Below are 25,921 nucleotides of genomic sequence, written 5' to 3' on the forward strand. Positions count from 1 at the left end.
TCCAGACGGGCTGAGGGCATGCAGCCTGGGGAGCTGCTCCAGACGGGCTGAGGGCATGCAGCCTAGGGAGCTGCTCCAGATGGGCTGAGGGCATGCAGCAAGAGGAGCTGCTCCAGACGGGCTGAGAGCATGCAGCCTGGGGAGCTGCTCCAGACAGACAGGCTGAGGGCATGCAGCCTGGGGAGCTGCTCCAGACAGACAGGCTGAGGGCATGCAGCCTGGGGAGCTGCTCCAGACAGGCTGAGGGCATGCAGCCTAGGGAGCTGCTCCAGACGGGCTGAGGGCATGCAGCCTGGGGAGCTGCTACAGACGGGCTGAGGGCATGCAGCCTAGGGAGCTGCTCCAGACGGGCTGAGGGCATGCAGCAAGAGGAGCTGCTCCAGACGGGCTGAGAGCATGCAGCCTGGGGAGCTGCTCCAGACAGACAGGCTGAGGGCATGCAGCCTGGGGAGCTGCTCCAGACAGACAGGCTGAGGGCATGCAGCCTGGGGAGCTGCTCCAGACAGACAGGCTGAGGGCATGCAGCCTGGGGAGCTGCTCCAGACAGACAGGCTGAGGGCATGCAGCAAGGGGAGCCCGAAAACCAAGCTTTCCTACTGGTCCCACTGCAGCCTCTCCAGGACAGGAAATACAATCAACCGGACAAAGAGTCAAGGCTGGCGGGTGTCTGCTACACGGCCTTTTCTAAGGCTTTCTTTCAGCGTTTAGCTATTTCACCATCTATCTGAATCAGCTATTTGTGGTGATATTTTAATTGTGCTGAAATGTGATTTTATTTGTATATTAATAAATAAAGTTTGCCTGGAGATCAGAGATCACACAGCAAGGTCACACAGCCTTAAACAGCAGTCAGGTGGTGGTAGCACACACCCTCAATCCCAATCACAAGGTAGGAAGAGTCTCGGTGTGGTCAAGGACACAGCCAAGCGTGGTGACACGAGCCTTTAATCCCAGTACCAACCATAGAGACCTGGAGGTCTGTATAGACAGGCAGTGACGAGGAAATCATGTGGTTGGGCTTAGAACCAATGAGAAGGCAGAACAGGAAGGCAATAAAAACACAAGTCACACAGGAAGAAGCTCTCTCTGGGGAAGCAATGGCGGTGAGGCGATAAGATAAGGTAGTCGTGGCTCTTTGCTAGTTCTGCTCTGTGTTTCTTATTTAATAAGACCGTTTAGAAATTTGTCTACAGCTATTCTCTCTGCTGTTCATGTGTCATCCTCGTCGTCCCCGTCCCCCCCTCTTCCCCCACCCCGCCTTCCCGTCACCAGGAACTCTTCTGAAAGGCCTTGGAGAACACCTGGATGTACTTCCATAGTCACCATCCTGACAGCCTAAAAGAACACAAGGGTGGGGAGTGGACGCGCAAAAAACATGTTCTCATCGGTGGCTCTGCCTAAACCTGTATAACCCAATCAGAAAGTGCCTTGAGTATAAGAATAAACGACAGGGCTGGCAAGATGGCTAGGGGGTAGGGGTACTTGCTGCCAAGCCTGATGACCCGAGTTCAATCCCCAGAGCCAACATGGTAGGTCTTGCATGTTATCCTGACCTACATGTGGGTAGTACAGTGTGCACGTGTGCTCTCACATACCCATACAGGATAAATAAATGTAAAAGACCAGTAATTATAATAAATTCCAGAGAAAAAGACTGAGAACCCAGAAGTGGAAAGCACAGAGAAACAGGTTTCCACTAAGTTGTCATGAAATGGGCACAGCATTTGCAAAGTCACATCAAGTCCTTCCTTCTCTCCCCAGTCACTGAATATATATAGACCGCCCCATTTAGATACTAACATCACCATCTAAATCGGTGTGACATCAGTGTCTGTATCACCATACTAAGAATGACACAGGGATACCCACTCTGCCATAATCACACAGCCAGAACATGTGCAAAGTTTAAACCTGAGCCACACACAGAGACTCCATATGAGGGTGTATAAGGAATGCGCATAGAATTGATGGAAGAAAGCTTTGATTCGCTCTATTGTTGGACAGGGGAAGGTTTTTAACGTGATGCTTAAGCACAGTACCAAGGTGCCCTAACAGATACACCGTCTCTAGAACTCAACTTCTCAGGTGAAGAAAAAGAGTTCTCATAGTAACAATCAACAGCACAGACAAAATGTCCTTGGGTGGGAAGGAAGGGAGACATTCTTAAGTACTTCAATATCTTACATCAGCTGTTCCCCATAGCTAATTTAAAAAATATACCCTTTCCTTTGTCAAATCAAGGAGCAGTAAAGATAGGATGCAGGAAAAATAGGGAGATTGTTTCAAATACCTTACTTTACTTACTTTGGGAAGGGGCAGGCCAGTAAGTGGGCTCAGCAGGTAAAGGCACCTGCCACCAAACCAAATGGCCTCAGTTCAATCTCTGGGCTCCACAGGGTAGAGGGAGAGAACCAGCTTCCACTAGTTCTTTTCCTCTGACCTACACACAGAAGCTCTTGTACACACACACACACACACACACACACACACACAAAATTTTTAAATGTAAAAAAAAAAAGAAATCTTTTTAAGACAGTATCTCATGTATTCCAAGCTGGCCCTGAACCTGCAACAGAGCTGAAGATGATCTTAAATTTCTGACCTTCCTGCCTCCACCTCTCCTGGCTTAGGAGGTACTGAAAATTAAACAGTCTACAAACTGAGTCATATTCCCAGTCCTATACCAGTATCTTCTGAAAAAGTCAGAAGTGAAAAGTTCCCTCCTTAAGTAGAGACTAAAGCTAGCACCGTTCATCATTAATAAAATTTCCAAAGTAGCTGAGTGTGGCGGTGTACACCCTTAATCTTAGCACTTAGAAGCTGGAGGGTCAGGAGTTCAAGGTCATCCTCAACTGCATAAGTGGGCCACTTCAGACCTTGTCTCAAATAACGCCCCCCAAATTAAAGTGTGTGTTTGCTTGTTTTGTTTTGTAAAGGTTAAACTCTGGGGCATGTTTTCAAATGGAAAAGATGATATAGAACCAACGTCACTCAGGCAGTGGGAAGAAAATGGCTTTTACATGTAGAGATTACACACAGGAGAGCACAGAGAATCCAGCCACCCGTGTGACGGGTCACATGGATAATTTGCATCCTTAGTAGGGGAGGACGCCGCCCCCACACCACCCTGGGCGTGCCTACCTGCAGCACGGGACTGTTGTCGAAGTTGTAAGCACTTGGCCTTCCTTCCAGGGTGGAAAAGGCCACGTTGCCCCCGGTGAGGGGGGAAATGTCACTGAACTCGTCAGTACACAAAGCCTGCTGCTCGTCCCCTCCGGTCCTGATGAAGCCTCGGTTGGCCTTTGAGTAGGTATTCTCACAGGAGCCGCTGTAGTACTGGTAAGGAATCCAGGGGCCATCCTCCCGAGTGCGCTTATAAACGGCGAAGCTCTCTGGGCGGCTGGTGTGGAACTTGAGGCGCACGTAGGTGATGTCAAAAGCCTTTCCTAGGGAACAAACACATCAGAGTCCTTAAGTCGTGTGGATGAAGATGAGAAATGCCCCTAATCCTAACCAGGTCTGGGGCTGGATGAAGTGGGTCCAGTATTAGACCACGAAGACCTCAGTACACTAATCACAGTGGTCAGGTCTGCTGGGCTACTCTAAACCTGGAAATTGCATTTCCCAGCATTCGACAAAATACAGTTGGCCTCTTAACATTGGCTATGAAAATTTGTGATATAAGTTCAGGACTAATGAATTTTACAATAAAACTAAATAAAAAGTTTACCTATTCCTAATGCTGTGGCTTCAGTGAAAGCTTAATCAAAAGATATTAAAAAAACAAAAAACAAAAAACACGAGGACCTTTGAAAGGGTCTCCTGGGTACTTTCAATACTTAAAAAAACAAAACCTTACTTTTTATTAATTACAGCCTTCTCTTGGTGCAGGAGACTGCCCTCAGAACTACTTCTTGTCTACCCCAGTGGGAAGCAGAGTGTTTGGGACATGAACAGGAAAGGGGAAAAATCCTCATTCAGAAGGGAAAATCCTCATTCAGAAGGGAAAATCCTCATTCAGAAGCTCCACCAAGAGCTAGAAAGAGAAAGGGAAAGGCATCTTGAAGAGGTCATATCCGAAGATGTTCACAGGAGAACACATGAGAAGTCGCTCTGAGCAGCCAAGGGCAGAAGGAGGGGTCAGTGGGCTGCCTGCCCTCTAGAAGCAGAGTCACTGGGTCAGGTGGGTCCCTGCACAGCCACAGCGTAGCCAACGGTTGGGGTGGCATGCCCTCGGTTACCATGCAACCATTCAATCACCATCCGTGCACTCATTAGGCCTGGCCTTTACAATACCTATGCTTTGCTACTTCTGTGATAGACCAGAGACACACGGTGACCACAGCCGGGTCACCAAGTATCTGTTGAACTCAACTCCACACTCAGTCCTGTGCGATACACTGGCACAGGGTGTGTACAGAAACAAATCTTTGCTCTCAAGGAGCTTGCATGTACTCCCCACACGTGAATCACCGCTTAGAAAAACAAAAACAAAAAACAACAACAAAAACCTCTCATCTTCTCCTGTGCAGAACAGGGACTCCTGCCCTCTCGGATGTTGGGGAAGAGACCTCTACTGTGAGTCCAGGTCATGTCCTCCGACACAGCTTTATCTACACTAAAACTGACTTTCTCAACTGGTCCAAGTCATAGAAGAGACTTAGTAACTGCACCCCACCCCCACCCCCAGCCTGACACACACACACACACACACACACACACACACACACACACACACACACAGTATTCTAATAACACAACCGAACTTACACAAAGCTGAAGTATGCCAAAAGAAGACAGGCCTGGCGTTGTGGGGCCTGCGCTCGGCCTGGCTCCTTTCCTCAGTAGCTAGCTGTCTGCTTTCTGCTGCAGCGGTTTCTCGTTTGTGAAGTGAGAACAACCCCGCCCCATCCACTCTTGCACACCCTTGACCCATGAGAAAGTTCTACGAGGTGTAAAGCAATATTAAAATAGTTTATGAAGAAAACTCTTGAACCAAGGGTCTGGACCCATTCATACAAGGCCCTAACTGGCCCAGAGGCTACTGAGTCAGTACACCCACCAAGAGTACAGACCTCCCCTCAGGTGAGGTACAGCATTTTCCCCCAGACACAGATCACACTCGACAGCTCACTCAGCTCTGCTGAGAGAACCATTGTCTTTGCTGTCAAAAAATGGCAAGCCATTACTTCAGAATGAGGGTGAGATTGTTGTATAGTATCCATGGCATTCCAGAAACTTCCTATCGAAGACATTCCAGCAAGGCACACAGTTGATTCTGCACAGGGGTAGGTGGCGTGGGTGCTCACGGCTTACTCACTCATCTGTGGATTATACATCGCCTTGACTTTCCTTCTCTCCCTACCTTCCTGACAGACATCTCACTGCCTTTTAGCAGCCTGACCTATAGCAGATACCTTCCGAAAGAAGTCTGCACAGGAGGCCACAGTGTGGCCATAGCAGCAAAACCTCTGAGAGGCCTGCTGGCTTCCAGCTGAGCTCTGAGCCTCACTGCTGAGCAGCCTCCCTCTCAGCTCCGGCCACAGGGAGAGGGAAGAACACTGTAGTGACTTGCTCAGACAGTCCAAGCCCTGCCGTCACAGGAGGGCAGCTCCTAGAGGGGGTCCTACAGCAAGGGTGGAGCGTCCATCTGAGGAGCACGGAGGAGAGCCACCTGACCCGGGTTTGTCAGGCGTTTGCTGTGGAAGTGGCGTCTACTTCCCAAGCCAAGAACTGCTGCGGTTAAGGAGGCAAACGGCGGCTTAGCTCGTGAAGTGGCGTGTATGAAAGACGGTGATCACCGGAGGAACGGGAGCTGGGAGTAGCTACAGCTACGAAGGCTGGCTGGAGCTGAGGACAGTCTCAACACAAGGTCAACAGCCCCAGTGAAGGACTTACCCCGGGAATGCATGGGCAGCTCTGACTTTATGGCCAGGGTGCAGATTAGACGGGATAAGAATGGAGGACAACTTGTTTGTTTGTTTGTTTGTTTGTTTGTTTGTTTTGAGACAGGGCCTCTCACCATAGCCCTGGCTGTCCTGTAACTCACAATGCAGACCACGCTGGCCTCCAACTCGGAGATCCACCTGCGTCTGCTCAGAGTGCCGAGGTTAAAGGTGTGCACCACCACCACCACCACCACCACCACCACCACCACCACCACCACCACCACCACCACGCCCAGCCCAAGGACGGCTTCTTAAGACGTGGTAATATTCCAGGAAAGACGGCAGACCAAACATGAAACAGAGACAATAAACTAAGTGAGGCGAGGGGAGACGACATCGACAGAGGCACAGCGGTAGAAGAGTGAGTCGGAGCTGCTTAAAGACCTTCTCTCCTCGGACCCTTCTCTACCCACCCCACGAAGTGCAAGATCAGGAATAACACTTCATTTTCTAGCTTGAAAGCCATTAAAGGGCTGGATGGTGGTGGCACACGCCTTTAATCCCAGCACTCGGGAGGCAGAGGCAGGCGGATCTCTGTGAATTCGAGGCCAGCCCGGTCTACAAAGTGAGTTCCAGAACAGCCAGGACTATTATATAGAGAAATTTTGTCACAGGGAAAAACAAAAACAAACAAAATAAAACCCCACCAAATGGAAAACAGTGCCACCGCTGCGCGCTCCCCCCCACCCAAGCTGAGACAGCATGAGATAAGCAGGATTATAAGAGGGGGATGAGTTCATCTCAGATACACTAGATTTGGAGTACCTGCAGGTCACCTAGATGGGAGGAGATCTCTATAAGGGAACAGGATGTGAGTGACCTGAGGGACCAGAAGCATCTAAGTTAGACTTAAATAAGACTTAGGACCTCTTAGTCTGTAGATACCAAACTTTAAGGAGCAGGTAGAAACCAAGGAGCAAGTGTGTTGCATTAAGAGCCAGTTTTCACGACCATCCTGAGGGGTACCCGGGTCTAAAGCACAGACAGAAGAGATGACAACACACAGTGCAGAGGGACCAGGGAGGCCAGGAACCAGGAAAACAGGCTCTGAGGAGGGGCCAGCAATGGTACTATAATCTGCTAAGCGATTGGCTGGGGAGGCGGTCACAGCCCCAGCTCCCCATCAAAAGCTGGGTGTATCTCTGGGCACCTGTAACCCCAGTGCTATGAAAGGGGGAACAGGAGGCTCCCTGGGGTGCTGGGCCACTCAGTCCAGTCTGTCAGTGAGCTCCAGGGTCAGTGAAGGACCCGTCTCAAAGCAGAAGGGAGAGAGGCTGGAGAGGTGGCCCAGCCATTAAGAGTACTTCCTGCTCTCCCAGCGGACCTGAGTTTGGTTCCTTGAACCGTATCAGGTGGCTTACAACTGCCAGCTCCGGGGGATCCGAGCTTTCTCCTGGCTCCCTCAGGCATTCACACGGATGTGGCATACAACGACACAGACACAGACCTAATCATCTTTTTTAAAAGAAAAGACAAAAGGTGGAAAAGTGATCGAGAACACCTGAAATCCACCGTGGGCACACTTAATGTGTGCACACTAACCGACAAGGTCCCACCCACCACAAGCATGATGTGGATATATACATGCACACAATGTGCTAAAGGTCAAGTGTCAAATAAGACAATGCCTAAAAAATGTCCACTGGCAGCAAGCCACAAAGTTTAGCGTCCATTCAGAGGAGCTGCAGGGGCAGGGATAACAGTCCTGGGACTGAGGGCAACAGTGGACTAAAGCAGGGGGTGGGGTCGGCCGGTGAGCACAGTGGTGAAGCAGCAGCCGGCGGGGAGGATGCTGGGGGCGCGGGGCACTGAAGCAAGTTTCTTTCTTTTTTTTTTTTTTTTTTTTGCCTTTTTTGCCTTTAAGTTGGAACAAAGAGTACATATGTAACACCACCATGCTGGGGTCCACAGGGGGAAAGGCAGAAGACACAGGATGCAAAACAAAAATCAGGATTCGGTGCTGGCTGGGGACTGGCTGGGGTTGGGGGCCGGGGGCTGGATTGACCAGCCTCCTAGCTCTGTCGACTTAGAAATTCAAGCAACTTTGTGAAGGACAAAACTGAAAGAGTTCTGATAATATTCTCCCTCTGTAGTGACAATCAAGGGTGCCTGCAATTCACGGTAGGAGGCAAAGCCAGTTGGGGAAGCTGAGTGGGAAATACCTGAAAAACTCAGAAACTGTTATTTTTTAAACTTATTGATGATAATGATGATAATGCATGAGACCACCTGTGGTGGTCAGAGGGCACATTTTGGGAGTCAGTTCTCTCTGGGTTCCAGGTACTGAACTCAGCTTAGCAGGCTGCTAGAGCAAGTACTTTTACACACTGGGCTATCTCGATGGCCCACTTAAGGTGCTTTAATAGGCACTTGAAGACCAGCCCCCTGACCCCCAAAAGTAGCTTTATTGGGCAAAGATTGGCCACTGAGAAGAGGGTAGAAGGTCACAGCTCTATACAGAGATCTCTGCCGAGGGGCACCCTTTTTACTAATGTACCTGAAGGACAAAGAGACAAGAAATTTAAGTTGCTTCAAGGAATTTGGAATCCAGTTTGGACCACAAAGAAACCTACCCAGTGTGGTGTGCAACCTTACAATCCCAAACTCAGGACGAGGCATCAAGATCCTGAGCTACACGGTAAGACCACGTGCCCCAAAGAGTTCTGGGCATAGTTCTGCAGTGGAACCCCTGCTTAGCATGCAAAGGCCCTGGGCCCAAGCTCCAGCAACACATACACACGGCAGACACCATCAAGAAATGGAATGGAGGGCCAGGGTGTACCATCATGTGTTACCTGAAACTATGACAATCGTGGATGATGGAGAACTGGAAAACCTAACTAGTGTGCTACACTTGGGCGCCTCCATGTCTGCCTCGCCTTCCTCCTGCCTGCCCTCCATCTCACCACACTTCCAGCCTCCTATCGGCCCATCTTATCATTCCAAACTCGAAAAGGAAGAGCTAATTAATTGGTAGGTGGATAGAAAATAAGACCAGGTTCTCTGATTTCCAATCCAGCGACCCTGCCATACTCTCATTTCGTCATGGGAGAAAGCCAAACTAGATGGTACAGAAGTCATATCAAATGGTTTAGGAAATTGTAAGTGCAATTCTGGACACATCACCCACCTCCTGTTCGGGCACAAGAAGACAACCCTGGACATACGCACACCCTGCAGAAAGTTCTCGGCTCTGAGTGCTCTACTGGCCCTCTCCCCACCCTGCCACATTCCTTCCTTAAACAAAAAAACTCAAGTGCAGATGTTGAGAATGGAGCCCTCCAAATCAATTAATATTTTCTGCTTTGAATCCTACAGTCCTGAGGAATGAGAGGCGAGGAGGGGGCTGCCTGAACAATGAGAACCCAGCCATGCTTCCAGCGGGGCCAAGCCAAGGAATTCTGCTCCGGCCTCCTACGTGGTAAAGTATTTCTAATCTCTCTGAGTAGGGAGAAGCTCTTCCTGTCTTAGAATTGGATGCAAACACGGACTCTGGAGAACATAAATGGCTCTCTGTTATGTGCGGTTCGGAAGAATTCCATGAGGACCTTGTGAAACAACCGCCTTTACAGTTTAGTGATGAATGACAATGGCCATACAGAACTTTCCAGGATTCCAAAATGCCTTCCATGGCTTGAATCAGAACAAAACAAGTGCCCTCTAAAGAATCAAACTAGGTGCCCCGGCTCGCGGTTGTACTTATAGGCCGACTCTCCGGCAATCCGAAAATGAGCACTCTCCCTGAAGTCAGACTTAGGAGTACAACCCTCATAAAGTCGGAGAACAAAGTCAATTAGAAATGCGGTATGTTTAGGCTACTAACTAGGGCTCTCCAAACAGTTAACACAAACAGTAGACACAGCATGCAACTCTTTGAAAACGTTTGCAGTGTGGTTAGACAGAGTTCCCAGGACAGCATGTCCAGCTGTATACCAGCTGTCACTGCTCCACCCTAGAGATGACTGCACCAATCAGCCGCCCCAATCCAGAGAGCCCAGAGCCAAGCCAGTGCCGGGTTTGGGATCTTCGAGCAGACCGGACAGCACTAACAGTTAAGCATATCCAGGATGTGCCGAGGTGACCAGCGAGAGTTCAGCGGAGTCATCCCTCCTACCGAAAACTCGGGCCTGAGGGCCTGAGTGCAGAACTGGGTACTTCCCACGGCCTCGAACATCATCTTGTAAACAGAATGCCGAAAGAGAGGCAGGGAAGAGGGACGAAACAGGGGCAGCTCACTTCTTTCCCTTACATTTCAGTGACTGGTCATGGTCTCGCCCCATGTCAGGTAGCCAAACGCCACCAGGGAAGGGCACAGACCTGCAGAAAGTACACTTAAGTGACCACAATTTACAGACGTGGACGGCCACTTTTACCGTTTTCCAGCAAACAGTAATTGTCAACTAAACTCATCATAATGAGTACAAGGGAGCTTTCGACTTGAGAAAGTGCCTCCTCTGAAATGCAAAGCTTTCAACAGTCATATTTTCCAAGTGTGTGCAGCACACACTTCCTTCACGTTTGTGCTATACTGTGCCACAGACACTCTAAATGCAAAGCCCAAATACAGGGAGATAGATGGTTTAGATTTCTTTGTAAAAGCTAGTAAGACTCTATCAAAAGCTATTTGTAAAAACAATGGTCAGTATGAAGCTAAAGAGAAGAACATGCTTTGAAGCAGATGACATAATTCTGGAGACAAAAACCTCACAATTTCAAGGAATTTGACCTTTCCATAAAGTATCAAACTTAAGTTTTGGTAAAGGACACAATTCTACTCTCTCCCTAATATCCCCCAAATACCACCTGGTACACTTTAGACAAACAAAATATTTCCACCTGTACTGCCAAAGACCAGATTCCCCAAATGCTACATATTTTTCAGCAAACTGAAAGGCCAAGCTAATGTGACTCAACCCGGTTAATAAATGTGGCCACGTTTGTCAGATAGCCATTGCGTGGACGGAACAAATTCTTAACTAAATATCAGAATGTCAAGCATGCTTGGAAGGTCATTTAAAACAGGTTCAAATTACCATTAGAGGCTGACATTTCCCGTCAGAAAACCTCAGGTACATGTATCCTAATCTGGATACCTCTGCCACTTCATGTAATATCTTCACACCAAAAGAGATAAGATTACCACGTCAAAGTCCAAGCCAAGAACTGGGAACAGGGCTTATTAACCAGAACCTCATGCTTACAAGGCTTAATACCAGCCCTGATTCAGGCTAGTGGGTCACAACATGCCTGAAATCCTTGAGCTAAGCTAAAGGAATGAGGCCAGACTTCCCTCCCACTCATCCACACTCAGGGAAAAAAAATATCTCCTCACTCCGCTAAGCCAAGTTCTAGCTGTGGGAACCAGCTGACATGAGGGAGGCAGACAGAGAAGGCAAATGATTACATTTATTACGGAAAGAAAGTAAGCAAGAAGACAGGAATACATATGCTGCAGAAGTCAAACTACTTGAACATGTAAAACCGTGGGAAAGAAGGCGACACCAGCATTGGGGGAAGGTCTTTACTGCTGTGTCCTATCTAATCTGCACAGGAGAGTGAGTACTGGTAAAAGAATCACGAGAAAATAGTCTGATTGTAAAAACGTTCTAACATCCTAGGATAGCAGTGTAGTACAGACCAAGACCAACTCTACCCCTCCCCACAACGCCCGAAGCCACAGAAGGCTACATACTGCAGCTTTATTTCTTCACCAATTACTTACTAAGTGAATTAATCACCCCAAAGCTCACAGACAAACTACTGAGACTACTCTGATCTTTTGTTTGTAAGAATACTGTCTACTGTTTCGTTTCTGTAGCTCCTAATGAACACGCTCCCTTTCCATCCCCACTATCATGTTCTACTTGCATCTTCTATTTTATTTTTGTAGGATAAATTCCTACAAAACCATACATGGCTCACCACGAAATGGCTATTGCAGTTTTCATGATTGCCCCTTAATTTCTTACCATAGCTACCCATTGGGTCAAAAGACAACAGCCCTCACTAGTCCTGATGATTGTATAGATCCAAATTCTTCCATTCACTCAACAAACATTTATTGAACATTAATATGTGCCAGCTAGTCAATATTCTAAGAACGAGGCTACAGCAGAAAATAAGATACATGTGGTGCCAAACAAGGAGTTTACAAACTAGAAGGATGCAGGGTTGAGCAAGGGATGGCATATAAAAATAACAATGAGGTGACTGAGGGGATGCCTTGGCCAGTGCTTGCCATGGAAGTATAAGGAACTGAGTTCGATCTCCAGCACCCACATAAAAGGCCAAACATAGGGGCATGTGCTTACAAAATCCCAAAGCTGTGAAGGCAGAGACAGGCTGACCCCTGGCACTTGTTAGCCCCCAGCCTAGTCCAATCAGCAAGTCCCAGATGCCAGTGAGGGACCCTGTCTCAAAAAACAGATGTACCGCTCCTCGGGAATGATATCTGATGGCGAATTCCAGCCTCCACAAGTGCACACGTGCACAAACCTGAGCACTCACATATCCAGGCACACACACACACACACACACACACACACACACACACACACACACACATCAGATGAAAGTATGGAAGGAGGAATGCTATCTAGCATTGCACTATCAGAAGTGACCTGCTAACACAGATATGGTGATATGCCAGCACAGCCCTTAAGTGAAACACTGTAACACTTGGATGAGGAGCATTCCCAGGACAAATGCAAATACCCTGAGGCTGCCCGGCAAGCTTTAGGGAGTGGTCAGGAGGTCAGTATGAGTCAGATGGAAAGTATTGGAGGACGAGGCTAAGGACTTTGGAGGCCACTGAGAAGACCTGGTTCTTACTACAAACGAGGTGAAAATCTACTGGAGAATTTTGTGCCTAAAAGTACATGCTCTGCCACTATTAAGCTGTATTTATTTATATTTTGTGTGTGTGAATGTAGGTACATGCACACTACAGTATACATGTGGAGGTCAGAGGACAACTCTGTGGGGTCTGGGCTCAAACTTAAGTTGACAGGCTCGTGTGCAAGTACCTCTGACCACTGAGTCACCTCACTAGTCCCCGGCTGCTACTTGGGCTGCTTTACCAGCAAAACACTATCTAGCTGGGATGGAAAAATAAAGCTGGTGGTGGAGGGGACAGTAACCCAGGCAGGAGACGGCAGCAGCTTGGTTCATGGTGGCGGCGGCGGTGACACGCAGTGACCGACTGCAGACATACTCTGCGGGGTGAGCAGGTTGAGACTGACTGACTGACTGACTGACTGACTGACTGGCTGGATATGAGGCATACACTTTGGCTTACGGAACTGGGAAGACAAAATTGATGTTTACTGGAACAATTGCAGGGGTAGACTGAGGAAGCTGGGAGTTTGGGATGGGTATGAGTTTGCGGTACCCACGAAACACCTGATGGAAACGTCAAGTGAGCAATTAATACACAAAACTCTGGAGCTAGGCTGTAGCTCTGTGGCAAAGCACTTTCCTGCCTTGAATGGGGCCCTGGGTTCAAACTCCATTACCACAGGAAGAAGGAACAAGTCTGGAGTTGAGGGAGAAGTATAGGCAGGAGAGAAAAATCTGGAAGTCATCAGCAATCAATATTCAGAGCCATGGAGTCAGACAAAAATGTCTGTAAATAGATATAAATATGGGGACAGATAAACACTGGGACTTGGGACATCACAACATTCAGATATAGGGGAAATAAAGACCCAGCAAAGAAGACTCAGGAGAAATAGCAGCTAAAGAAAAGGAGACTTTTTTGAGATTATAATATAATTACATCATTTCCCTCTTCCTTTTCCTCTCTCCAAACCCTCCCTTGTTCCCTTCCAAATTTATGGCCCCTTTTTCATTAATTGTTGTTACATTGTGCATGCATGCGTGTGCGTGTGCATGTGCGTGCGTGTGTGTGTGTGTGTGTGTGTGTGTGTGTGTGTGTGTGTGTGCATGTTCTTATATACATATAAACTCATAAATACATCCTGTAAATGGTTTCAGGGCTGACCATTTGGATAACCAATTGGTATGTTTTTCACTAAGAGAAATCACCTGGAGTCAAATATTTCTGGAAGATCAGAAAGATGGAGACTGAGCACTGGCCACTGGATTTCACAACCTGGAAGCCTCTAGTTAAAAACAACCAGGAATGTTGGGCTGGGTTGGGTGGAGCTGGGAGGGATGGGGTAGGGATCGAAGCCAGCATAAGGCAATTTCCAAGCAATTTGCTGAATAGGAAAAGAAAGAACTAAGAACAAACTTCCTTTTAAAAAATTAACATTTGTGTTAATTGTGCTAACGTGTGTGTGTGTGTGTGTGTGTGTGTGTGTGTGTGTGTGTGTGTGTCTATCGGTCTGCTGTCAAGACAGCTGTTGGTTCTCACCTTCCACTACGTGTGTTCCAAACAGCAAGCACCTTTACCTGAGTCGCCTCCTTATCCAGAAACTGCCTGTAACAAGACCAGAAGACAGCATGTCCTGTGCTGACGGAATGACTCAATGTGGCTGCTGTTTCAAGGGACAGGAAGTTCTCCTGCGGCAGATGTCCTAGAGCGAGCCCAACAGACTCACCCTGGCCCCAGAGTGAACCCCAGGGGGACAGCAAAGATTCCCAAGGGAGAAAGGACTAATAGACATTTCAGGGTCACTGTAAGTGACTTCAAAAAATTCTTTAGTTTTATGTGTATGTATGTACACCATGTGTATGTAGAGGCCCTCAGGCATCAGAAGATAGTTGTGAGCCACCATGTAGGTACTGAGAAAATCCGGGTCCCCCGCAAGAGCAGAAGGTGCTCTTAATACTGAGCCAAGCAGATCAAAACTTCCAAGCACTCCCTCCGGAGAGGCCTTTCCATTCCATTCAGCCTGTGTCTGTACTTTCTGGCTACAGTACTTTCCATATCCTGGCCCTGAGTAAGGCACCAAACTGGCAATATCACCCAGAAAACTTCTAAAAAAAGGCAAATTTTTAAGTATCATTTCTAGAAACTTCATCTTACTTCCAAAATCTGTACTTTTTTTTTTTTTTTTAACACACCATCCATGACTTTTATAAGCAATTATGTTTGAGAACCACTTCCTTCCTTCTTGTGCTCTAGAATCACCTTTGGAGGAAGTGTGTGAGGAACTACCTGTGTTGAGCTGGCGGAGAGTGTGCCTATGAGGGATTTTCCTAACCTAGTTAATTGATGGGCTGGGGCCCATCCTGAATGTGGGCAGCACCGGTTCATGAGCTACGTCCTACGCTGAATAAAAAGGAGAGACCGAACTGAGCATGTGCAAGCATGAATTCACCCATCATTCTCTGTCTGCTCTTGACTGCAGACAGAACTAGTCGCTTCAAAACTTGCCATTTGTCTCACTGTCTACGAAGAACTACAACCTGGAACTGTGAGCTTAAATAAACCCTCTCCCCGCCTGTGGGGCATTTTATCATTGCCTCAGAAACAAGTCTAACATATCCACTAAGCACTTCCATCTGGGTTCTCACACTTTAAATGGGTTAGACAGAAAAGGGATCTGAATGCGGCGCTACACTGTAGAATGAATGAGGCAAACCCTTGACTTTCACCGGCCATGGATTTCAAGGCAAAGTGTCCAGCAAGTACCCAACTACAGGCAAATACAATGGTAAGGGCAACCGGGGCTGGTTACTCAGTATCTGCAGCTTGGGCTGAAGAGACCAGCTGAAGACAACCTCCATCACATCTTATTCCCAAGTCCATTTCCTCAAGGCCAATAAGAATACACATTTGATGTTTAGAAAACGAAATACTAAAATGTCATGATGGTACCCTTTACATACAAACATTGGTTAAATTTCTCATCCCCTCAAGCTCCTCTCCCCACCCCAAGCCCCCAAATTGCTAATACGTAACACCCATATAAGAACATCAGCAATTCTCAACAGGACGGGACAGACACAGAAGTAAAGAGTTAACTTCTGTTTCAGTACACTCCAACAGGTAAGAAAACAGTGTTTTCCTGTGTCTAAAAGCCTAGACTTGTTTAATCCCAGTCTCTGCTGGGTAGTGTTGGCATTTTCAGGCAGGGTGTTTGCTACATTCTGCTCCTTTAGACCAGTGTGGAAATATTGACTTTTCAAAGAAGCAATTTCAGTTGTTTATTTTAAAAAAAGAAAGAAATATATCTGGGAGGTTTAAGAGCAAAGTGCATGATGCTCGTGCAGATAACCCAGGAGGAAGGAGTAGAGGAGTTAAGAGAAAGGGAGCAGGGAGGGGAAGGATGATTGGGGGTGGGGGAGAGAACAGGAGATCGAAGATGTATAATATTCTAGAGTCCAGACCTGCAACTGATTTTCAGTTATTTCATGGCGCTCACACTGACCTGTAGGGAGGATATTCTTCTCATTTGAGAAGCATCACTGACTTTTACCTGTTATCAGACTCAGCATGGGGATGCTCCTTGTAGGTAAGTTTAGAGTCTAAGTTGGAGCTGATATACTATATACCCTGAAGATTATCTGGAGCTTGTCTATTTCTGTAAAGAAAAGCTTCTCTGGAATAGAGCCATGCCTACACACATACACACCATCCCCGGCTACTAAGTGGCTACCAGAGCAGAGATATATGGGAAACACTGTATGGCCAACAAAGCCTAAAATATCTACTATGTGACTGACGGATGATTTAAGAAATCCAAGAATATAAAAACAAAGATGTCATGGGCCCTAGGGGAAAACCTACCACTACTATTCTGCTAAATGAATGTGGCAATAAAATGACTCCTAATGGTCTGTTACTATACTTATAGATCAGTGCATTGCTCAGTCCTCATCGGAGAAGCTCCTTACTGCAGTAGATGGAAACTAACACCGAGCCCCACAAGAACGAGCAGAGAGCGAGGGGCTCCGGAGCACCCAGCCCTGAATCAAGGTTCAGGCTCCATGGGAAAGAGGCAGAGAGACTGCGCAGAGCCCGAGGCGGTGGATGACTCCAAGGAAACATTTTCCAGACACAACAGGACCGATGTACACATGAACTCAGAGAGACTGTGTGACAGGAGAGACAAAACTGCACAGGTTCAAACCAGACAAGATCCCAGCACTGAGGTGGGGAAGTGAAAACTAAGTCCCCGTCCCCAGCCCTAACCAAGGAGTTGTTTGCAATTGACAGCTGCTGGGAGAGGAAAAAATCAGTGTTCTTCAAGAGTGATGCTGGGTCTATCAACCACACTCCAGGGCAAGCCTCAAACTCAGAACTACTTGTTGGACAATACAAAACAGATTTCAAGCGTGCGCATGCGTGTGTGCTTGTGCGAGCATGCGTGTGTGCATGTGCATTTTGGCTTTGGTTTTAAGAGAAAGAACAAGAAGTTAGGTGAGTAGGGGATCCAGGAAAAATGCAAAAAAAATATGATCAAAATATATTATGTGAAAAAAATTAAAAATAAATAGTTTTTTAATCTGTGAACTTAAAAACAAGCAAACAAACAAACAAAGAGGGTTTATCCTAAAACTTCAACTACTCTCCTTATGGGGCACACCGTTTTAAAATCTGATGCGATACATCTCAATTTTTCTTGATTTTCACCAGAAATACCAGAAGTGGAAGTTTATTTAGAATTTTCTAAGGTTACTGACAATTTAAATTTGGTACCTAGAAGTACTTACTATCTCACAGAAGGAAAAACCACTTTATTTCTTGCAGATGAACGTGCACAAGAGCAGTAAACAGAGCTTATATTTCAAAACTCAAATGTGAATGATATCTTTTACTGATACAGCTCATGAAAATGAAGCAGTCCAGCAGAAAGGCAAGGAAAACAATGCCTCTGGAAAAAGAGGCGCCGTTTTTCCAGTGCGGCCCTTCCCAGCCCCGAGCAGCAGCAGTGCAAGGAGAAACTGATGAAGGACGTCAACAGGAATCACAGGCGGGAGAGCGGGAAAGATGACATGTCGGAATCTGCAAATAAAATGGAAAATGCGAGCGGATCTCATTCAGATCTATCTCTGGGAGAACCTCCCGCCCTTGTCTTTTGGGGAGGAATCCAGTCTTTCACACAAGGCCTCCTTGTCCTTCGGCTCTTCTGAGCGGATGGACAATTTACATCATGAAAATACCCGGCCAGCTGGCATCCCCTCTACAAGGACAGATTGTCATCAGATGCCTTCATAAGCAGAACGAATACACCCTTCACTTTTCATTCACCCCTGCAGAGGCGTGACTCTCCACACACCCTTGAAGTCCCCCATCCCTCACAGACTGCGCTTAGACTTGCTATCCCATCTGTGGTTCAATGATGCCCTTCTAGCACATATCAAAGCTGTATGCAACCACCCTAGACCAGAGCTAAGGAGCCTTGTGCTCCTAGACACAAGCACATTTGGTTTTTCCGGTGATTTGGAGTAAAAGCAGAAATTCCTAGGACAGCCTCAATTTACAACCCATGGGAATCTGCTACAACAAAGACTCAAGACTTCTAAGTAGAAGTTCATCAAAATGACCAGTTGGGTTTAGGCAGTTAAATATTAAATGTCCCTTTCCACATATGAGAAATGTTCCCTAATAAATCCTCAAATTTACAAATTAGGTATATACCAGATTCAGTGAGGCTATGCTGAGGGAAAAGAGACCACTTGACAGATCACCCACACAGCATATTTCAGGTAGTTGCCAGGACCTAAAAAATGAGCCCTTTTATCTGCTTTCCCTCTACAGTGGGAGCAAACATTCAGCACGATAACAAGAAATGCTCTTCAAATCCATCCTCTGACATATTTCAAACAGACAGCACCTTGGCTCTCCCGCACGGGCTGATTCACACGCACCCACAATGGGACCTGTTCTACCTTTCTATTTACATCCTGGAGAACTGCCAAAGTCCTTTCCAGCTCGCTTTGATCTGATGCCAGAGACTTGGTATCCAAAAACCACCTAGAAGAACTCTCTTAGGAGCGCCATGGCTGGATGAGATGGGGAGGAGATGGAAAGTATTCCAGAGCACCCACATCACTCCTCAGCTGCAGAATCGTGAAGGTTCCTCCATCTAACACCAACTCTCCAGGCAACTTACTGCAAAGCATCCCAAAGTCTGATGACTCCTGCTTAGTTGTCTGTCCTCAAACCATATCCTCCAACTCTGCAGTGTGTACTGACACCTACTACAGTCTTGCTGTCACCTCTAAGTCATCTCTGATGATGCAATACGAGACTTTCATATTGCAACCTGAACAAACACATACAGCTAAACTCAAGCTTAATTTAAAAAAAAAATGCTGTCTTGTGATGCCATCTTCTATTCTATTTTCCATTTCATTGTTAGAAAATGCTGGCCTGCAGATCACTAAATTGATTTTGTGACATTAATGAATTGAAACCCATGATTTGAAAATGTCATTTGGCAATCCCCAGGGCACTGTCTTTGGCACAAACCAGGTGCTCTTGGTAAGTTGACTCATCTACCACACTGGACGGGTTAGAACTCTACAATGAAATGTTATCTGTATAGGAACATAAAGCTTGGTGACATCTTTTCAAAACTCCTTTTAAAGGGATTAAAAGAAAAGACAACAATAAAAAAACCTAAACTAAAACCTTTGTATATGACATTTTTTAATAATATCAAAGAAAATATTCTTTTCCCCAAAGCTAAATGTCAAAGAGTCCATTAATGAGCACGGAACCCTCTGGAGGCCCTGTATTCTAACCCTGCACACATCAATCTTTCACATTCTTGTTAGTGACTCTGGGTCCAGATCTCCTTAGTGATGAACATGTGGCATACCTTCAGGGTAGCGGCATGGAGTTCTTCACTGTCAGGGAGGACTGTCACCCAGTACTTGGGGTCAGTTGTTCACTGTCAGGAAGGACTGTCACCCAGTGCTTGGGGTCAGTTGTTCACGGTCAGGGAGGACTGTCACCCAGTGCTTGGGGTCAGTTGTTCACTGTCAGGGAGGACTGTCACCCAGTACTTGGGGTCAGTTGTTCACTGTCAGGGAGGACTGTCACCCAGTGCTTGGGGTCAGTTCTTCACGGTCAGGGAGGACTGTCACCCAGTGCTTGGGGTCCATTCTTCACAGTCAGGGAGGACTGTCACCCAGTGCTTGGGGTCCATTCTTCACGGTCAGGGAGGACTGTCACCCAGTACTTGGGGTTAGTTCTTCACTGTTAGGGAGGACTGTCACCCAGTACTTGGGGTTGGACTTCAACTACAGACAAGACCGGACGATGTTTACTGAACAGCCAGTTCTCCAAGTGTCTTGGTACTTTTTTCCTGAGATTTTTAAAAAATCTGACGTGCATTTACCCTTTGCAGCTTTGGAAGCCATGACATGCGCACACTGAAGGACACGGGTGTGAGTTTGGAGATCAATGCTTCTGTCTTGGCCCTGCCTTTCCTTGATTGAGTGACGTTTCTGTTTTGTTTTGTTTTTTTTTTTTTTTGTTTTTTTTTTTTTTTTTTTTTTTTTTTGGTTTTTCGAGACAGGGTTTCTCTGTGTAGCTTTGCGCCTTTCCTGGAACTCACTTGGTAGCCCAGGCTGGCCTTGAACTCACAGAGATCCGCCTGGCTCTGCCTCCCGAGTGCTGGGATTAAAGGCGTGCGCCACCACCGCCCGGCTCTGTTTTGTTTTTTAATAAGAAGAAAACAGTGAACTTAGATGAATATGGTCTGTTGCCTGGTTCATTCAGTGATGTGTTCATTTTACAAACATATTCTGAAACTTAACATGTACCGGGCAATTGTTTGGATACTAAAGATAAAGACACCAAGATGGAATAAAACTGAGTCTCTACACTAAAGAAATTTTACCTAGTGAGAAAAATCACAAGTAAATAAAACACACAAAAAAAAAAGAAAAAAGAAAAAAGAGGGTAAGGAGCAACCTCAAGTCCACTGACTTTCTGATCTGGAGTGCCACCGCGGCAGCAGGCAGGCGTCCGTCATCTGTCTCAGACTTTCTGATCTATAAAATAGTCTGCGATGACTGGGGATGCAGCTCACTAGCGTGTGGAAGGACTTGCGTTTGATACCCAGTACAGGAAAAAAGAAAAGAAAGCTCATAAAGATGAATTTTAACGAAGACGCGGAGTCCAAAAGGCTTGGGGCGGGGAGGCAGCTCAGTCATAGAGTACAGCGCTTGCCACACAAGCCCTGAAGCCCAAGCTCACGCCCCAGTGATCCTGCAAAAAGCCAAGCATGCTGCTGCACGCTGACAGTCCCGGTGACGGGGAGGAGGGGACAGGAAGGTCCGCGGGGCTTCCTGGCTAGCCAGTCTAGACAAATTAGTGAGTTCCAGCTTCAGGGGGGCCCTCTCAAAAAAAAAAAAAAATTATATATCTACAACATATAATATCAGGGAGGACTGCTATTTAAGATGTTTAAATGAATTACACTTCTGTAGACTGAACTAAACTTCTACAATGCTTTCACCTATATCTTCTGCTCAGCCAAGCTCTGTGAGCCCAGCTGCAGGTAATCTTTTATTGAGCAATTTGCAAAAGACAACAGAAATTCTACTTTAAAGGTTAAAACCTTCACACTAACTAAACATATCTTCAAACAGAAGCTTCTAAGTCTTTGGATATGGGAAAGATAATTCTTGGGTTTCCATGCCCACAAAAAGGATGACCCCAGCCTCCAAATAAACACCTACCCGTGGCCATGAGGGACAAGTGACACGTTATGTTTTAGAATGAGTTCTTCCTGGGGGCTGGGAAGGCAGGTCAGTGTGAAATCCAAGTTAGGTCTCCAGCGCCTGCATGAGTGCCATGGTGGTGAGCGCTTGCGATCCCAGCGCTGGGAGGTGGAGACAGCCGCGTTGCTGGGGCAGGCTGGCAATCAGCGAGCTTCAGGTCCCAGGAGAAGGGAGGGAGACCTTGTCTCAAACATTAAAGTGGAGAGCCGGCTCGGTGGGTAAAGTGCGTGCTGTGCAAGCTTGAGACCTGAGCTCAGATCCCTAGAGCCCACAGATAAATTATACAGCTCCTGTATGTAACCCCAGCACTGGGAGGTAGAGTCAGGCGGACCCCAAGGGCTTGCTGGCCATCTGGACTAGCAGAAACAGTGAGCAACAGGTTTGGTGAGAGTCCTTGTCTCAAAATATAAAGAGGATAAGTGACTGAGGAAGACATCCCTGTATCACCTCTGTCCTCCACATGTGCCTGCTCACATGCATACACCAGACACATAAACGAAAAATAAAGCAACCAGGTAGAGGAACAGATAACCAAAGTGGACACTCTGGCCTCTACACACACACACACACACACACACACACACACACACACACACACACACACACACACACCAAAAAAAGAAAAAAAAAGTGTAAGTCCTTCAGAAACACAAAAGAATGTGTCTCTTGCTTGAAAAGTAAATGTCTGAATCATTTCGAAAACTCGCCCATCTACAGAACAGTGGGGCTAAACTCGACTCCCACTTCTTGGCTCAGGCATTCTTCCACAGCGTGGAACAAAGACCCTATTGACTTACGCATGTAGGAGGATTAGAATGGCTGCACGGCTGTGCAGCGCATTACTGCACAGGGATTCCATCCTGCGAAGTCAAGGAGGCAGCCTTCTCAAGAGCTGCCTTCCTCCCTGCCCGCTGTCCACAGAAAGAGAATCAAACTTACCGGACAATACACACGGTGTTACTTAGCAGAAGACAGGCCTACCAATCATCTGTTGATAAACACAGGCATGCCACGCTTTCCTTGCCCACTTAGATCAGTGCTGTCCTCAGCCCTTCTAAGAATGTGTCTAGAGTTCAACACTCCCTAGTTCTCAAATGTTCAGTGAGAAGCTAAAAAGAAAAAAAACCAACAAACCAGGACTATACAGAATGGAAGACACATGAGGAGGGGAAACGGGAAACAATGGCAGAACCACAAAGCAAAAGACATACAAACGCAATAAAGATACAGGGTAAAAATTAAACATTTTTCCAGGGCCAGGTGTGCTGACACACACTTTGATCCCAGCGCTCAAGAGGCAGAGTTCAAGCCAGCCTGGTCTACATAGCAAGTTCCAGGCTGGCCAAGTCTACATAGTAAGACCCTGTCTCAAAACAACACAAATCTCTGCTCTGTTTTACAAATCATCTGTGCATCATGTGCAGCATTTTTAGTAATAGAAATTTTAACACAAATATTTAAGAGGTACCATGTCACAGTATATTCATGGAAATTGTGTAATACAATCTGGGTAACTATATTAATTACAAAGTGACCAACAGTCATGAGTATCAAGATATATAAAGAACTGAAATACACGTAAGTTGCCATAAAACCTGAGTGCAGAAAATTCTAATTTTCATATGTGATTTCAATCATACAAAACTAATAAATATTTTAGATATTTAAATACATAATTATTTCATCCCTATCACTAAAATTTTATCTATCCAAGTTAGCCAAAATCTTTATTTAAAAACTCCTAAAGTGAAATAAATAGTAAGAAACAGCCTAATATTGGGGATATATATATATATATATATATACAGTAAATTTCACGCTATACCTGCAAGAACAAGATTAGGTAGCCGAAGTGAGATTCCCAAAGAACTGCCAATCTCTAACCAAGCAAATGTCCAGTCTCAGAAGGCACAGCACACGTGTGGCAGGTCAGGCAGCAGTTTGTCCAGACCACAATGACAAGTCACTCAGAGGAAGGACGCCTTGTCTACAATGCCTCTGTTTCTCACTTTAGTCCTGCTCTGGAAAGCAAAGGCATGTTTCAAGGCCGATCACTCAAGGCAGATCACACTAAGCCAGTGAAAAGCATGTGCTGCAGGGAGCAGTTTCTGAAGAGGCTCCAGGAACGGAAGAATAAATGTCAGGGCATCTCACCCTTCAATCCCCTTCATCACGTGCCCTCCCACACCCTGTGCACATACATGGGTACACACAATCGTCACACACCAGTCATCTGCTTTACATTGACCCTCCAAAGTCATGATCTCTTGCCATGAGACCTCCAGAAAAAAAGTCAATCAAAAATGCAATCAATATACTAATTTGTCTAGAACAGGAGGGCACGGCCACTCTCACTACTGGAGGGAACACTAACAGTTCCCACTTGGGTGGTTCCTCATAAAAAAAATGACATGCCTGCATGATATAGGCCAACGACTGGAAAACTATGTCTAAAAGAGCCTGCGTGTAGCTGTCATGAGCAATTCACAACTGCCGAAACTTAGAGCCAACCAACTTGTCAGTCAGTGAAGGAATGCATAAACTAATACCATTCCATACACACCATCCTATGCCATGACTAAAAACAAAAACAAAATGATGATTACTAAGTAACAGAGGGCAACTAGAAAGTGAGTAGGTAGGCCGGGCGGTGGTGGCGCACGTCTTTATTCCCAGCACTCAGGAGGCAGAGCCAGGCGGATCTCTATGAGTTCGAGGCCAGCCTGGGCTACCAAGTGAGTTCCAAGAAAGGCGCAAAGCTACACAGAGAAACCCTGTCTCGAAAAACAAAAAAAGAAAGAAAAAGAGAAAGTGAGTAGGTATTGCATGACTGCACCCATGACACTGGAAGGTGTAAAACCACAGCGGGTAAGAGCTCGGGCAGAGACCATCGGGGAACTGAGAACAGAGGGTAAAAGCTCGGGCAGAGACCGTCGGGGAACTGAGAACAGAGGGCAAAAGCTCGGGCAGAGACCGTCGGGGAACTGAGAACAGAGGGTAAAAGCTCGGGCAGAGACCGTCGGGGAACTGAGATCAGACAGGGTAAGAGCTCAGGCAGAGACCGTCGGGGAACTGAAAACCACTGTGGATGACAGTGGCAGATTGGTGCCAGCTTGTCTCCATCCAGACTTTGTGCCCCACCACGGATTTGGGGGCTGGAGAGGCATTGGTTTTTCTTTGCTGCAATTTGTAACAAGCACACCTCTCGGGTGGGGTGTGTCTACTTCCAATTCAAGTTGGACTGTGAAGGAAAACTGCTCTAAAGCCTACTGCTATGGATATCGTTCTGTGTAAATAAAACACTGATTGGCCAGTGGCCATGCAGGAAGTATAGGCGGGACAAGGAGAGAGGAGAATTCTGGGAAGTGGAAGGCGGAGGAAGGAGACACTGCCAGCCACCGCCATGACAAGCAGCATGTGAAGATGCTGGTAAGCCACGAGCCACATGGCAAGGTAAAGATTTATAGAAATGGATTAATTTAAGATATAAGAACAGTTAGCAAGAAGCCTGCCATGGCCATACAGTTTGTAAGCAATATAAGTCTCTGTGTTTACTTGGTTGGGTCTGAGCGGCTGTGGGACTGGCGGGTGACAGATTTGTCCTGACTGTGGGCCAGGCAGGAAAACTCTAGCTACAGCCTACTAATTATTTTTTAAAAGAGTATTACTAAGTTACATTTAAAAGATTTAGAAAACTGAGTTCTATTACAGCCTCACTTGAAGACAATCTGCATTAAAATACTAAAATCTTCATCTAAGAAGCTTCTCTTTACAGCAAAAGGACACCATCACAGAAAACCACAACTGAACACAATGCAGAGATCAAATGGGCCGTGGGAGGCCCAGTCCCAGCGGATACATTCACATCACAGTTCCCGCATTGATGGCTCAAGGAACACTGTGGAAGATGGTCTGGAAAATGGGAAGAGTGGGAATACCAGGAAGTCGTCTATGAAACAGTCTCCTAGAAATGGCTGCATAAACAAGACAGGCACTGCCGTAATATCAACAGACATGCTAATGTGGAAGGGGGACATCTCATAGGCCCCACCCTTAGACAAAGAGCCACGGGCAACTACAACCTCTGAGGGAGGGACATTAGCCTCCCCCAAGGATGGGCCCTGTTATTACTTGTCCTACACAGAGAGGTCAGCCCTGAAACCATATACACATCACTAACACAAGTGGAGCAGCAAGCTGAATGTATATGCCTGGGCATACATATACATGCGTGTGTGTGTGTGTGTGTGTGTGTGTGTGTGTGTGTGTGTGTGTGCATGTAACACTAAAAATAAAAAAGAAGCTATCTTTTGGGGTGGGAG

The 25,921-nt window shown here is 46.6% G+C and overlaps 1 protein-coding gene and 1 long non-coding RNA gene across 2 annotated transcripts in view; one reads left to right on the forward strand and one right to left on the reverse strand.

The window, feature by feature from the left end:
• Lamc1 (laminin subunit gamma 1) overlaps positions 1-25,921 on the reverse strand; it is a 123,017-nt gene that overhangs the window by 43,945 nt on the left and 53,151 nt on the right. Inside the window, exon 2 of the mRNA XM_006979923.4 lies at positions 3,142-3,446. Within this exon, the coding sequence (XP_006979985.1) occupies positions 3,142-3,446 (305 nt within the window). The remainder of the gene's footprint in view (positions 1-3,141; positions 3,447-25,921) is intronic.
• LOC143267806 (uncharacterized) lies at positions 16,250-19,468 on the forward strand. Its single transcript, XR_013043333.1, has 3 exons — positions 16,250-16,372; positions 16,715-17,012; positions 17,611-19,468. It is a non-coding gene; the product is annotated as an uncharacterized LOC143267806 (long non-coding RNA).

This window comes from Peromyscus maniculatus, chromosome 11, assembly GCF_049852395.1.
Source record: "Peromyscus maniculatus bairdii isolate BWxNUB_F1_BW_parent chromosome 11, HU_Pman_BW_mat_3.1, whole genome shotgun sequence".
NCBI lineage: Eukaryota > Metazoa > Chordata > Mammalia > Rodentia > Cricetidae > Peromyscus > Peromyscus maniculatus.